The sequence below is a fragment of the Esox lucius genome, chromosome 2 (genome assembly GCF_011004845.1).
Source record: "Esox lucius isolate fEsoLuc1 chromosome 2, fEsoLuc1.pri, whole genome shotgun sequence".
NCBI classification, from domain to species: Eukaryota; Metazoa; Chordata; class Actinopteri; order Esociformes; family Esocidae; genus Esox; species Esox lucius.
Window position 1 is genome coordinate 21,366,793 of NC_047570.1, and position 15,360 is coordinate 21,382,152.

The following is a 15,360-nucleotide window of genomic DNA, read 5'->3' on the forward strand; positions in this document are numbered from 1 at the left end:
GAAAGGACTCCTCATTTGGGACAGTCTGAAACATTAGCTAAAGAAACAGCAAATCACTAAGACCAAAAAGTAATCACCACTTTATATTATCATTACCTGTCCTGTGCAATTGGCAAACCAAAAATGTACAATAGTTTGTGCAAACAATGAAAATATGGTGTAGTTCTGGATGGTTCATGAGAATAGCACATAACAAATTAAAAACTAAAAATTTTTTGTTTACATCCCAGCTAAAAAATATAGACCTCATTGTCATTTAATGTGCATGTACAGTATAAATACCCGTACTGGCCCCGGCCATAGCTTTGTGCCAACAGACCTGCAGATCATTATAAACAGTAGCCTTAATTCAAGCACAAACTTTAAAACCAGACGTAATGTCCATAGAGAAAAATATGATTCTTACATTTGCGTAGAATTCACAAATCTGGTGAATTGGCTAGAATATAGATGCAACAAAAGCCTTATACTGATAAATAATACTGAAATCCACTCAGGCTTTGCATGACTAGCCAACATAAGCATACACTGCTGTAACCAGATGTGAAGATATCAAGTCCAAGCTGATGCCACGTAACACAGGAATTAACATACATTCCCAAAACTATCCATAGTCCATATTCTGATCCATTCCACAGCGGTCTTCATAATGCTCAATTATCAGGGCTTTTTGCAATGTTATCTTAAAGGAAATATTGGCCAGATGGAGTAGCCGGCAAATTATTAGACCACATTGCCATATCACACACCCCTAAATCAAACTCAAACAATGTTCTAACATACAGTCTCTAGATACTCACAATACCAAAACCATTCCACCCAAATTTAGGATTTGAAGTAAAGAAATGATGACCAATCCCTAGATAACCTCAGCCCAAGCCATCAAACCCATCTGAAACCCTAAACACGTTTGAAGATATGAGAGGGTTTGTCAGGTGTACACAACTGGTAATCATTCCACCTTGCATTTGGACAGGCTAGGGGTAAGAGTCCCCATATTACCCTTTGGGCAGCACTGTCATAGTGGTTTCAGTCAATGCCTCACCTTACAGCTGCATCATTGTGGCCAGAAATTAGATTACCCAGGTGACCTGCAGAAGGCTGCACAAGGTTTCTTGGATAGGGCTTCTTTTTCACACTGCACTCTAGAAACGTTTTGATGTTAGGTTGGTTGCCTCTGAACTTGAATGCATCAGGATACATTGTTGAGGCAAGATTAATCACAAATTTGGGAGACTTTTTGTTGTTTAGATTCACCATATTACTTATACCAACAACATGGTGTAAGTAATATACACAAGTGCATAGGAATTAATTTGGTATGGGGCCATACACAATACTATAACCAGAATCCCCCCCCCCCCCCCAAACATAAAAAATTGAATAATACTCTGGTATCTGAACTACAAAATTGTTCCTTGCCTCAAAAACTCTAATTGAAATTCATGAATGGGCCTAGATACTGTAATCCTATTTTTCTTTCGCTGGTTTTCAGTTACAAAGAACCACATGGCTAGCTGAAGGTGAAGTGGAGGTATATAAACACTGTAAATATCTGTGGATGAGGACTCGTGGAGCCAGAGTTGTTGATTCATAGAGCCTATACAGTCACAGTCATCAGGCAGCTGGGTTTGAGTGGGCTGGTTATCGTGGCCCTATGGCACTTCCTGGTGTCCTTGCGGCAGATCCGGGAGGTGTTGTTGAGACAAATCCTGGGTGTTGTGAGGTATCTGGTTCTGGAGGTAGTTGTCTTGCTTCATACCTGGGTGGTTTTGGGACATATCTTGGTGGCCTGGGGGCAAAGGATGGTTCTCTCCTTGTGGTTCTGGAATAGCATTACCTGCAACTGTTAAAAAAAAAAAATTACATGTTCATTGTTTGTCTTCCGCCAATGAAATCGGAAGGGGTAGCAGGTTCTGTCTGTTTATTCAGATGTTTGCCAGGCGATTTCTCTGGCCCTACTATGCATTTTTGACAACACTTTTGAATAATGTGTCTTACTGTTGAGAACTGGCATTTTCTTCAAAGTTGATTGACAAAATGTCAATTAACATGTATTTGCATAGTTATATACAGAACATTCAATGGCAAAATCAAGCTGCTGCTTAGCTCAGTGGACAGAACAGCCGTTTTTGAGATAAAATTGTTACTAACCTACTATGGAGAATTATAATTTATGATTGAATGCATTGACGTTGTTGTTACACTATGCTATTAAACTATGAAATTTGGTTCTGTGATGTAGCACATTGTGACAAAACTTGCAGTGTACAGCCAGCATTTGATTGACAAGTATAGATGGTAGAAATGGATTATCGTGTTCTCATATATTTGTATATGGAAAATGTGCTTGCAGCCAAGCTGCTACATAGTCCAGTGGACAGCACAACTCTGCATTTTGCACCACATAAACACCAAGGCTGCGAACTCCAGTCACAAATACACAACAGCAAAAGTGGGGGACAACACGTTTACTGATATCTTGTTTTCAATGGTCACCTCTACTACTATAAAAAACTAATGATACACCAATTGAAGAAAATAAAAGGCTGAACTGTCACTCACCAAGAACCTCTGAAGGCGGCTCAACTTTCTGGGTTTTCAACCGTTCCATGTGTTCTACTGCCTGAAAGCCCAGAAAAACAGAGATATAGTGCTGCAAAAAAAGCAATGCCTATACTTTTGAATATTTGTTTTATACATATCCTGCAGCATTTTATGCCTCTTTAGACTAGAGGTCATCACGGATTTACCCGAAATACGATTATCCGAGATCTGATCCGTGGTTTGACTGGATCAGATACAACACTATGTTCTAGACGGTTGGATCCCAAATCGCGTAAGGTATGGTGGCCACAGATCTCAGAATGGTGTGATATGTGAAATACTGACTGTATCCAAGATGATATATGAATTAAATATCCAGTTGATAACAATAAATAATTCATTTGTTACGCTTTGCAGTTGGTTTAGGACATGTTATCTGAGCTTTCATCTAGACATCTTGGTTTGAGCTCCTACCGATCTGATTAACGGTCACATTTTGGGATCTGATATGGCCGGTCTCAGAACCCAGTCAGAATGAGTGGTAATTAGAATGGTGGGTTAGATAGGAATATCAGCGATATACATTTTGGATCAAATGAAGACCTCTACACAGGAGAGTTCGGAGAAGAGCTGCTGAAAGAACAATGGGCGGGATTTGAAACTGTGCTACCGCAGTATGGGTACTGGAGGCAGTAACCTACACCTTTTTGCATGTTATAAATTAAAATGCTTCATCACATTTTCAAGCAAAACCCTTGCTGATATAAAATGTTGATTCTTATTTAACGAACAATACACCTGTGTGAAAAATAACTTACCCTTCATGTCTGACTATATCACTGTTAGCTCCTTTCATTTGGATTCATTTTGTGTCCATTCATTTCTGCAAAAGGGGTTTTGGGCATGCATGGCTTGTCTCAGGTCTTACCACAATATCAAAATTGTATTTACTCTGACTAGCTCATTCCCCCCCCCAAAAAAAGGGTTGCTTTTAAGACATATGATAGTCTCTGCTCACATATGGATGATCAGACATTTTCCTTGTTACAGAGCATAAATAATGGTTCCTTTTATGATGACAAGTCATCCATGTCCTGAGGCAGCAACACATCCCCAAACCATCATACTACCAATATCATCAAAATGTGTTATTTGGTCAGTCAAGTTCCTTTTATATAGCAATAGGTGTTGTTTGAGATTTATTTCTGTTTTAGCATATTTTAACTTCAGAATATTTTGAAAGGGGAGAAATCATTTTTCATGACACTGTAATGGCAAATTCATATGGCAACGTATTGTTGTATGTGAATTGGGCAGCTCAGGTCTAAATGTACAATACCACACAACTTCATTTTACATCACTGTAAAGATGTGGTGTTTTCCTACCACTTCCCACAGTACCTGCTGAAGCTCTACTTTCTGTGCATTGAGCTGCTCCTGCTGTCTCTCCAACTCATCCCTCTGTTTCTGGAGGTCAGATGCTCTCTGGTTAAGGTCCTCTTCCTGCTGGGCCAGGTGTTCCTCAAACTCCAACATTTCCTCATCAGTGTAGGCCTGGTTTTGCTCTAGTGTCTAACAGGGCATGCCATTTCAGTTAATATCCTTGTACATCAACTTATTGATTAGAAGAACGCACACACGTGCACGCACGCACGCACACACTTTAAACAAGAAAGATCAAACTGAGACCAGGGTCTCATTTAATTGTAACAACAATTAAAGCATAGAATACTGACATACTTACAAATAATAATAATATTTGACTACAGAATAGTCAACTGTAGGTCATCCTGTAGAAAATTCCATGAGTTGGGGGCACAGTAGTTTAATTATGTTTTACCAACATCAGAGTAAGCCCGAGTTATCTCTAGCAATAGCTAATTCTGTGACCGTATTTTAACTATTTCTCCCCTTCATTTTTGGACAGCCTTATAAACAAACATCAGCTCATGTAATTAGTGTTGTTGAACATAGGAGTGTTTATATATCTGGTGAAACACTTGATGTTTCATATTAATGAGTTACTTTGTAATAAAATATTTAAGTATGCTTGTAGGAATCAGAGTTGAATATATATTGCTACCACACCTCCCAACTATCTGGTTCCAGGAATTCCTTTTTCTTTGTGGCAACCAAGAACTCTTCCAAGGACACAAGTCTGTCTTTATTGGTGTCCACCTGTCAACAGTCAGAGATAAGTCACCATGTGAAATACATTTGGTAACATTATATAAAAGAAACCAAGCTTAACCAATCCATAACTTTCAGTTACAGGAAATATACTATTCAAGGCTCACGACATGGACAACAGTATACCTCATTCATGACGTGCTCTCTCATACGAAGGCGCTCCTCCTCCATCTCCACCATATCGTCCTCCTCATTGGTGGGATCATAGATCTTCTCTAGCTGAAGCCACAGAATAAACAGTTAATTAAAAAGTATATGCTTGCTCTGGATAAGAGGGTCTGCTAAATGTCAAATGTAAAACAGGAATAACCTATCTTTACCTCCTTTGTAAACAATGCCTCCAATTCCTGCTCATCGAAAAAGCCATCTCCATTTGAATCTGAAAATTCAAACAATGATTTTCAAACTGTGAAGTCAGTCTGTGAAATCAGTCTGACATACTTACTGTGAAAACTTACCATGCAGGTTGAAAAATGTCTTGGGGTCAAAATCTTCAGGGTCAAGACCATCAGCTTCCTCCCACACCTCTTTGAACTGATTCTGGCTGCCCTGTACAGCGAAAAAATAGCACAACTTTAGCCTCCCGTTAGTAGTTAATTGAAGCTAATGATATACTTTGTGACACCCTTTGGCATTTAATGAAAATGAGAGAGACGTGGCATTTAGAATTAAGAAATGGACTAGTGTGGGCAATATGAAATTCAGAGGTTTGGTCAGAACTAAGAACATCAAAAGCCAGCTTTTTAATTAATGTAAAAAAAATTGGCAAATGGGCAATATGTATAAAGTGTTGTCTGTTGTTTATGGTGGAACAAATATGTAGACAAAAATGTAATGGTGAGGATCTATACTTTAACATCCCAGTAATTGTTTGATGGTAATTCTACATTTTCAAGTAAAGAGCCAAAATGACAAAACAAAGGCTACTGTTCCAATAATTATGGAGGGCACCGCATAAGGCTTGTAGTATCTACACTCCAATCCACAGCCAAATGCTTTTACATTCCAAACGGAAATCACTTATAACACTTTCAGAATGTTTAAACAAAAACATTGAGGTTAAAACACAGCTAATAATATTAGTACTCACTCTAGCCTAATTAACAAATATCCTCTAACAACTCCACCTCTACAAACCTACAAATACAAACCACCTCAAAATAGTCTACAAATACAAACCACTTCTAAATAGTCTATTCAAAACCTACTACCACTATCCCTCCCCAAACTCCACAACCACTACCAATACTTCAACAGTAGAAAGCACAGCATATTTTCTTGGTGCTTTCCTGGTTTTAAAAAGGATGATGTGTGTACTGTCCGTTTTCTGTGTAATGTTCATCTGCCCAGGGACATCAAATGGAACAGAGCTGTTGGCTAAATCTGACACACACACACTTTTGTAATGTTTACTGAGACTACATTGTCCCTCTTCAAATAAACATATGATTCTGTGAATACTGAAGTCCAGTTTAACTTACTGGATGGTTAACTTTGGGATGGTCTGCATGTTTCTTCTTCATCTCCTCATAATGTTCTTCTTCCTTCTTCCTCCCTTCGTCATCCAGTGTCTTGAGGTGTTCTCGCCGCTCATGTTCTTTTGTCATCTCATACTTCTTAAACTCCTCATGGCGCTCCTTGTCATAGTTCTCCAGATCGCTTGTGGCCTTTTGGTCAAATAAAGGATGAACATTGAAATATCCTACAGGTAGAGACTATAGGTATTTCATGGAGCTATGAAAACCATAATATTCACACGGTTTGATTTGAACAACTGATGAGCCAAAACATTTGTGACCACTCACAGGTGAAGCGAATAACGTTAATCAGGTCCTAACAAGGGCACATGACATGGTCTGGGTAGATTAGATGGTAAGCGAACAAACTGTTCTCGTAGTCTACGTGTTGGGTGTAGAAGAAATGGGCAGGAATAAAGACCTGAGCCACTTTGGCAAGGTCTAAAGGCTTTGGGGGTGCTCCATGCTTGTGGGGTGCTCCAGGTCAGCAGTAGTGAGTACCTACCAACAGTGGTCCAAAAAGGGACAAACCGGCGACAAAGGCTATTGCATCTGGTCCAAACCCACGGAAGTTCTACTGTGGCGCAAGTCACAGAACATTTTAATAATGGTTATGGGAAGATTGTGTGAGAACACACAGTACATCACACCCTGCTGCATATGGGGCTGCGAAGCCGCAGACTACCCATAATGACCACTGTCCACAGTTCAAAGCGCCTACAATGGGCACACGAAAGTCGAAACTGGACCTTGGACCAGTGGAAGAAGGTCGTCTGGTCCGATTAATCCTTTATTTTTTTTTCTATCAGGTGGATAGCCATGTAGGTGTGCGCCATATATCTGGAGAAGTGATGGCCCCAGGATACACCATGGGAAGACGACAAGCCAGTGGAGGGAGTGTGATGCTCTGGGCAATGTTCTGCAGACAAATCCTGGGTCCGGGCATTCATGTGCCACCTACCTAAACATCGTTGCAGACCAGGTACAATGGTATTCCCTGATGGCTGTGGCCTTTTTCAGCAGCACCCTACCATACTGCATACCTTGTTCGGGAATGGTTTGAGGAAAATTATGGAGTCTGTGGGATGTGGATCTGTGGGATGTGCTGGACTAACAAGTCCGATGCAATGCGGCTCCACTTCACAACTTACAGAACTTGAAGGATCTGTTGCTAATGTCTTGGTACCAGATACCACAGGTCTTGTAGAGTCCATGCCTCGGTGGGCTGGTGCTGAATTGGCGGCACGCAGATGAACAGCAGCATATTAGGCAGGTGGTCAAAATGTTTTGGCTCATCACTCTACTTAAGACTTACAGATTTGATAAGCCGGTCCAGATCCTCAACCTCAAAAGTATGAGGATTCATGTGGTTCAGGTACTCAAACTGTTTCAGCAGAGCTTGGTGGTCTACTGCTATATCTGTGAAGTTCAGCAAAGATAGTAATTAACACAATATGAAATTTGGCACTGTAACCGTTACCCAGTGCTGCAGGGTGCGTTGTTCGCAAATGCAACAACATGCCATGCAGAAGTTTCAATGACATTAGCTAACTCCAGGCATTTACGTCTAAGGTGTGGTGACTGAAGAGGTTTTGATAACAGTCCATCTGTGGTAAATTAATTTGATTGGACATGATTTGGAAAGACACACTTGTCTATAAGGTCCCACAGTTGACATAGCATGTCAGACCAAAAACCAAGCCATGAGGTCAAAGGAGTCTATAGAGCTCCAAGAGCAGCTCGCTTCACCCCCCCAATTTTTCTGGGAGCCAATAATTGTGATGCTAGGGTTTGAAAATATTTACAGTGCAGCATTTGAAGCCAGACTCAACCCCCGATCCTGGAGGGTCAGAACAGTTTTGGTTTTTGATTCAACCTGGTAGTAAATTAAACACACCTGGTGTCCACAAGATTGAATCAACCCTGGGTAGGAGATTATGAAAACCAGAAGTATTTCAGCTGTCAAAAACCTGAGCTGTTAACAAACCTTAAATAGCCCTGATTATATGAATACTAATTGACTTTTCACTGGGAAGCAGCATACCATTCCCTCCTTCAATGTCCTGCTTGGCTTTGATCAGCGTCCGTAGCCGGCTGACCTCCTGCCTTTTTAACTCGTCCAGTTGTGTCCTAACATGGTGGCTGACAAAGTCCAGCTCTTTGGCCAGCTTACCCATCTGTAAGAAACATGACAATTATTATTCTACTGGTGCTGTTCAGCTTTTTTTCAGGACAATGAGAAAGGTTTTCAATGACGATGAGAAAGAAAGAAAGACAAGAATAAGGACATGCTTTAAAATACCTTGATGTCCTCCATATCTGTGTTATGGAGCTTCTCTCTGAAATGTTGGTCTTTTTCTAGAAAATCAATTACTTCCCTGAGATAACGGTCATAGTGGAGTCCAGTGTCCTGTTTGATAAAAAAAAAAAAAAAGTTGTAGTAGTCTACATAACATAGCATTGTTGAACAGACCTTATAAGGATACAGTTCTTTACAACGTAATACCGAGCTGCTTGAAATTATGTGAATCCCTAGTACAATTAGATTATTTTAGTGTTTACCATGAAAACTTTATTTAATCAGAGACAGTATTTTTTTAATCAGGCATAACAGGTTAATAGCAACCAATTCTATATGTTGGTTTAGAAGATATCTTGCGTGTAGTAGAAAAACAAAATGTAACCACTTTTGCTAAATAAACAATGAAAATATAATGTATTGTTTTTGTCGTTTATTTGGAATGTTTATTACGAATTGGAGTTTAAATAAGGATTTCTGAGTTAATACAATTTTTTACAGAAATAATTACCATCCCTGTAGAATTCACATACATTTAAGCAGCACTGTAAATCCAGTCTTAGATGGGCATTATGTAAAAATATCCAAATTCATTTAAATAATGTCAGATTATAACAGTTGTAAAGCTGAAAAATATATCACACTAGCAGTATTGTCATGCTAATTAGAATTAGCCATTCAGGAAAGGAGGAATGGACAGGGCTTATCAGGAGAACTCTAACAATCAACAGGATGATTAGGAGCAGAAAACAGGCATTCATAATTCTAACACATAACTTCTCTATTTGTATTATCCATGTGAGACATTGTCACCTCAAGTGAGATCAACAGGCTACCTGTCTCAGGAACTATTTGGTGAAACCCCAACCATTGTTCTTCACCATGCGTAATTGGTATATTATCTGCACAAACTCTTACCACACTCTGTGGTGGCTCTGAGGTTTTGTCCTCCAGCTGGTTCACCTTGGTCTTGTCCACACTGATGGGCACTCCCTCAAAACAGAGCAGATGTACCAGAAGCAGAAGGCATCTGGTCTGGAGTACCCGGCTCCAAGACATCTACGGTAAGACAAGAAGCACCCAAAGTTCAATCAAAAAAGACAAAACAGTCTTCTCAAAAATGTGTCAGTGCCCCAACAACAGACATTGAAAGAAGACTCCTCTTTGTATATGTCCCATTGTGAGATCAATGAGCACAGGCAAAAATTTTTTTTAACTAAAAACACAAAAGGCCACAGACAAATAACTGACAACAAAAGTGGTTAAAAATATAAACAACAAATTACATCTGTCACTTGTAGTAGGCTACCTACTGTGTAGCCTACATTGAGAGAAACTTAATGAGGATCATACAGTGATGCAATCAAGAATTAATAGAATTTGGGAAGCCGTTGTGAAAAACTCCATAACGGCTTCCCAAATTCTATAAAATGTCTAAAGCTCAAAAGGCTTTACACACACACACACACACACACACACACGCGCACGCACGCACGCACGCACATTCAGGGTCGAGCGGAAATGGTGCAACTAACAAAAAAATAAATAAACATTGCCCGGTGTACTGTATTATACAGTTCCCTCCATAAGTATTGGGAGAGTAAAGTCATAATTGCCATTTTTGCTGTACACTCATGGCACATGAGACAGGTGCTGGTCATAAAATTTGAATATAATCAAAAAGTTGATTTATTTCAGTAATTCCATACAAAAAGTGAACTTTGTATATTATATACATTCATTACATACAGACTGATGTATTTCCAATGTTTATTTATTTTAATTGTGATGATTATAACTGACAACTAATGAAAATTCCAAATTCAGTATCTCAGAAAATTAGAATATTACTTAAGACCTATACAAAAAGGATTTTTAGAAATGTTGGCCAACTGAAAAGTATGAACATGAAAAGTATGAGCATGTACAGCACTCAATACTTAGTTGTGGGGCTCCTTTTGCCTGAATTACTGCAGCAATGCGGCGTGGCATGGAGTCGATCAGTCTGTGGCACTGCTCAGGTGTTATTAGAGCCCAGGTTGCTCTAATAGTGGCCTTCTGCTCTTCTGCATTGTGGGGTCTGGCGTATCGCATCTTCCTCTTCACAATACCCCATAGATTTTCTATAGGGTTAAGGTCAGGCAAGTTTGCTGGCCAATTAAGAACAGGAATACCATGGTCCTTAAACCAGGTACTGGTAGCTTTGGCACTGTGTGCAGGTGCCAAGTCCTGTTGGAAAATGAAATCTGCATCTCCATAAAGTTGGTCAGCAGCAGGAAGCATGAAGTGCTCTAAAACTTCCTGGTAGACGGCTGCGTTGACCTTGGACCTCAGAAAACACAGTGGACCAACACCAGCAGATGACATGGCACCCCAAACCATTACTGACTGTGGAAACTTTAAACTGGACTTCAAGAAATGTGGATTCTGTGCCTCTCCTCTCTTCCTCCAGACTCTGGGACCTTGATTTCCAAAGGAAATGCAAAATGTACTTTCATCAGAGAACATAACTCAGCAGCAGTCCAGTCCTTTTTGTTTTTAGCCCAGACGAGATGTTTCTGACGCTGTGTCATGTTCAAGAGTGGCATGACACAAGGAATGCGACAGCTGAAACCCATGTCTTGCATACGTCTGTGCGTGGTGGTTCTTGAAGCACTGACTCCAGCTGCAGTCCACTCTTTGTGAATCTCCCCCACATTTTTGAATGGGTTTTGTTTCACTATCCTCTCCAGGGTGCGGTTATCCCTATTGCTTGTGCACTTTTTTCTACCACATCTTTTCCTTCCCTTCGCCTCTCTATTAATGTGCTTGGACACAGAGCTCTGTGAACAGCCAGCCTCTTTAGCTATGACCTTTTGTGTCTTGCCCTCCTTGTGCAAGGTGTCAATGGTCGTCTTTTGGACAGCTGTCAAGTCAGGAGTCTTCCCCATGATTGTGTGGCCTACAGAACTAGACTGAGAGACCATTTAAAGGCCTTTGCAGGTGTTTTGAGTTAATTAGCTGATTAGAGTGTGGCACCAGATGTCTTCAATATTGAACCTGTTCACAATATTCTAATTTTCTGAGATACTGAATTTGGGGTTTTCATTAGTTGTCAGTTATAATCATCAATATTAAAATAAATAAACCCTCGAAATATATCAGTCTGCGTGGAATGAATGTATACAAGTTTCACTTTTTGAATGGAATTACTGAAATAAATCAACTTTTTGATTATATTCAAATTTTATGACCAGAACCTGTACATGAATAAAAAACTAATGAGGCAAAGGTACAAAATTACCCTTTTTCTCTGTCCATCTCAACCCACATTTTCTACCAACAAAGAATAACAGCATTCTCATGTATTACGCCGGTAAGTGTTGGGATGGATAAAACATTTGTTTTATTATTATATGACTATGTTTTCAGCCATGGTGAGAAGGAGGCTCGTGAGGAAAAGGATGGGGGATCAGAATATTTTAGAATATTTTATTTTTGACCTCTAAAGGCACGGGGAATCTAGAATGTAGCATGTTATCAGATAATACTGGCAGACAATTTGCATTCGTCTGCATGAAAGCTGCGCATGGGACACTCTTGGACTTTCCAGCACGACAATGACCCTAAGCACAAGGCCATGTTGACCCTCCAGTGGTTACAGCAGAAAAAGATGAAGGTTCTGGAGTGGCCATCACAGTCTCCTGACCTTAATATCATCGAGGCACTATAAGGAGATCTCAAACGTGCAGTTCATGCAAGACGACCAAAGACTTTGCATGACCTGGAGGCATTTTGCCAAGACACATGGGCAGCTATACCACCTGCAAGAATTTGGGGCCTCATAGACAACTATAACAAAAGACTGCACACTGTCATTGATGCTAAAGGGGGCAATACACAGTATTAAGAACTAAGGGTATGCAGACCTTTGAACAGGGGTCAGTTCATTTTTTTCCTTTGTTGCCATGTTTTGTTTTATGATTGTGCCATTCTGTTATGAACTACAGTTGAATTTGAATCCCATAAGAAATAAAAGGCATGTGTTTTGCCTGCTCACTCATGTTTTCTTTACAAATGGTACATATATTACCAATTCCCCACGGGTGGACCTACACAATATCAGGCAGGGGGTCATAATGTTATGGCTGATCGCCTGGAGGATTATCAATTCCTCCAGGTGTCTGAAATTTTGTTGATTACTTACAAATACTGTGTCTGTATAAAAGCAGTGTTGGAACCGATTCGGTTATTACACACTCAAACATTATATGGACAGTATTGTACTGCAGAAAGTATTATACTGCTATCATAACCTACAAGTGAAACACATTTGTGGGAACATCTGCAACAGTTGGGAAGTACTTTCTGAACAATTTGTTTCCAATTGTTAATTAGTTCTATGCTTTAATTTCAGAGTACATTAAGACCATCACTGTGTGTTTTCTCAATCTCAATAAAAACTGGAAAAATCAAGGTATTCTAAAACTTTTGATCAGTGGAGTGTACTACGTGCCCAGGCAGCCTGCCGTGCTACCTGACTGGGAAGCCTGCTGTACTACCGGACCAGGCATACTACCTGACCGAGCTGCCTGCCTTACTACCTGACCGAGCTGCCTGCCTTACTACCTGACCGAGCTGCCTGCCTTACTACCTGACCGAGCTGCCTGCCTTACTACCTGACCGAGCTGCCTGCCTTACTACCTGACCGAGCTGCCTGCCTTACTACCTGACCGAGCTGCCTGCCTTACTACCTGACCGAGCTGCCTGCCTTACTCCCTGACCGAGCTGCCTGCCTTACTCCCTGACCGAGCTGCCTGCCTTACTCCCTGACCGAGCTGCCTGCCTTACTACCTGACCGAGCTGCCTGCCTTACTCCCTGACCGAGCTGCCTGCCTTACTACCTGACCGAGTTGCCTGCAGTACTACCTGACCGAGCTGCCTGCAGTACTACCTGACCGAGCTGCCTGCAGTACTACCTGACCGAACTGCCTGCAGTACTACCTGACCGAGCTGCCTGCTGTACTACCTGACTGGGCATACTACCTGACCGAGCTGCCTGCAGTACTACCTGACATACCTGATGGAAACCCAGGAAAGATCTTAAGCCTTACTTTAGGGAATCATACAGAACCAATTATACACTATGCAATATATTGACATTGGCGCTTTTATTTTGAATGTTTCCTCATTATAATACGACTGACGTAATCGTTAGTGCTGCTGGTTGAATACTAGTATGGAATCCTATAAACACCGTGTTGCAATCAGTCCGCTCTGATCAAATTGGCAAGAAAGAGAAAGCTAAAGCCGTAAATGTGGCAAAACCGTTCCACTGCCTAGCGAAGACCGTGCGAGCATCTGTAGCGCCTCGAGAGGGCGATTAAAGCAAGTTACACAACCAAATAATTTAGCAGCTGGGATCACAGATACTTTTGTGAAAAGATATCGTATCGTTAATAGCCCACCAAACAGAACGAATTGAGATGCTCAGCTAGCTAACATTACAGTTCACAGTCCATCCGCACAGTGATGGTCATTCAACACACAAAAGCATACTACAATATTATGAATAAGTGTTGCTAGTTAAAGATGAAAAAGGCCAACAAATGTTGAATAAAAGACGAAGGATAATGCAATAATTGATAACCATCAATCGAAAGGCTAATATGTGCTAGCTAAATAACAGAGAAGCTGTGTCTTGGATTCAACAACGAAAAGTTGCAGTCACTGACTCTTATTGGAGTCTGGTAGCTACTGTACAGTAGTTAAATAACAATATCTAAATGGCTAGCTAGCAAAATAATACTTGCCACTTACTTTTTAATCAGAGTCCCCGTCAAACGATTTCGGCTAATAATTATACAACTCCTTAACCCATTTGTTGACAGTGCCAGGGACTAAATGAAATCTTGGCTAAATGGACTACAAATGAAATGACTTGGGTAGTTGACCATTGGATAAAATACTTCCTTCCTACTTTCTAAAGACGCCCATCGTTATTCGATTGGGCCTCGCACTGCCAGTCATAGTTCTACTATCAGTCTAGGTTGCACTGAGTCGTACGTGGCGTTAATCGTTTGGAAGAGGTGGCCGCGGTTCTTCATATGTTTTTTGCGATTTCCTTTGGTTTGTGAAGACATTAGGGAGATCTCAAATGTATTTCAGTTTTTACTTGACTGGCTATTCATTGTTACATAGGTCAAAGACATGCTGTTCAAAATCAAATAATTATGTATTTGAGGTTAAGTTAAAGACAGGCTTAAATCAGGGGGGTACAAGCGATTGCTTGTTTGTAATAGTCCTATACATAGGATACATATAATATACTTCCTAATTGCAGGTTCATGCTCAACAATCAAATTACTATTAATAATAGTAGCAGCAGAACACAGTATCAGCAGTATTAGTCGTAGTGCGCATGCGTGTGTGTGATTAGTCTATGTCCCCAGTTAAGCTGTATCGTGTAGGTGGTCAGACAGATCAAGTGTTCGGAAATCTTATGGCTTGCAGGTCTTTGAGTCTCTTGTTAGAAGACACTATGTTTAAGGAAACTCACTAACAGCTTTCTGCATTAGTCAAATAACAGACTCCTCCCTAAATAAGCATTGTCTTAAAAAACTAGTTGCCCATCCATGTGGGTGGCCTGTCCTCTGACAAATCAAAAGTATGTTTTGGTGTTCTTCATGGCTCAGTTTTAGGACAACTTTTATTTTCACTATATATGATGTCACTTACTGATGTCATATTATGGAATCACAATGTCAATTTTCACTGGTATGCATTCAACAAACAGGCATAGGCAGAAATCCCGGGGGGGGGGGGGGA

The 15,360-nt window shown here is 40.5% G+C and overlaps 1 protein-coding gene across 1 annotated transcript; it reads right to left on the bottom strand.

The window, feature by feature from the left end:
* Positions 1 to 64: 64 nt before the first annotated feature.
* On the bottom strand, positions 65 to 14,471 carry nucb2a (nucleobindin 2a). The gene is made up of 13 exons (XM_010890503.5): positions 14,353 to 14,471; positions 9,472 to 9,612; positions 8,557 to 8,664; positions 8,299 to 8,431; positions 7,570 to 7,673; positions 6,219 to 6,404; positions 5,196 to 5,286; positions 5,058 to 5,116; positions 4,864 to 4,956; positions 4,636 to 4,725; positions 3,949 to 4,119; positions 2,566 to 2,626; positions 65 to 1,846 (listed from the first exon to the last, which is right to left on the bottom strand). Exons 2-13 carry the CDS (start codon positions 9,610 to 9,612, stop codon positions 1,656 to 1,658), a joined length of 1,428 nt encoding a protein of 475 aa, XP_010888805.2. The 5' UTR covers positions 14,353 to 14,471; the 3' UTR covers positions 65 to 1,655.
* Between the last annotated feature and the right edge of the window lie 889 nt (positions 14,472 to 15,360).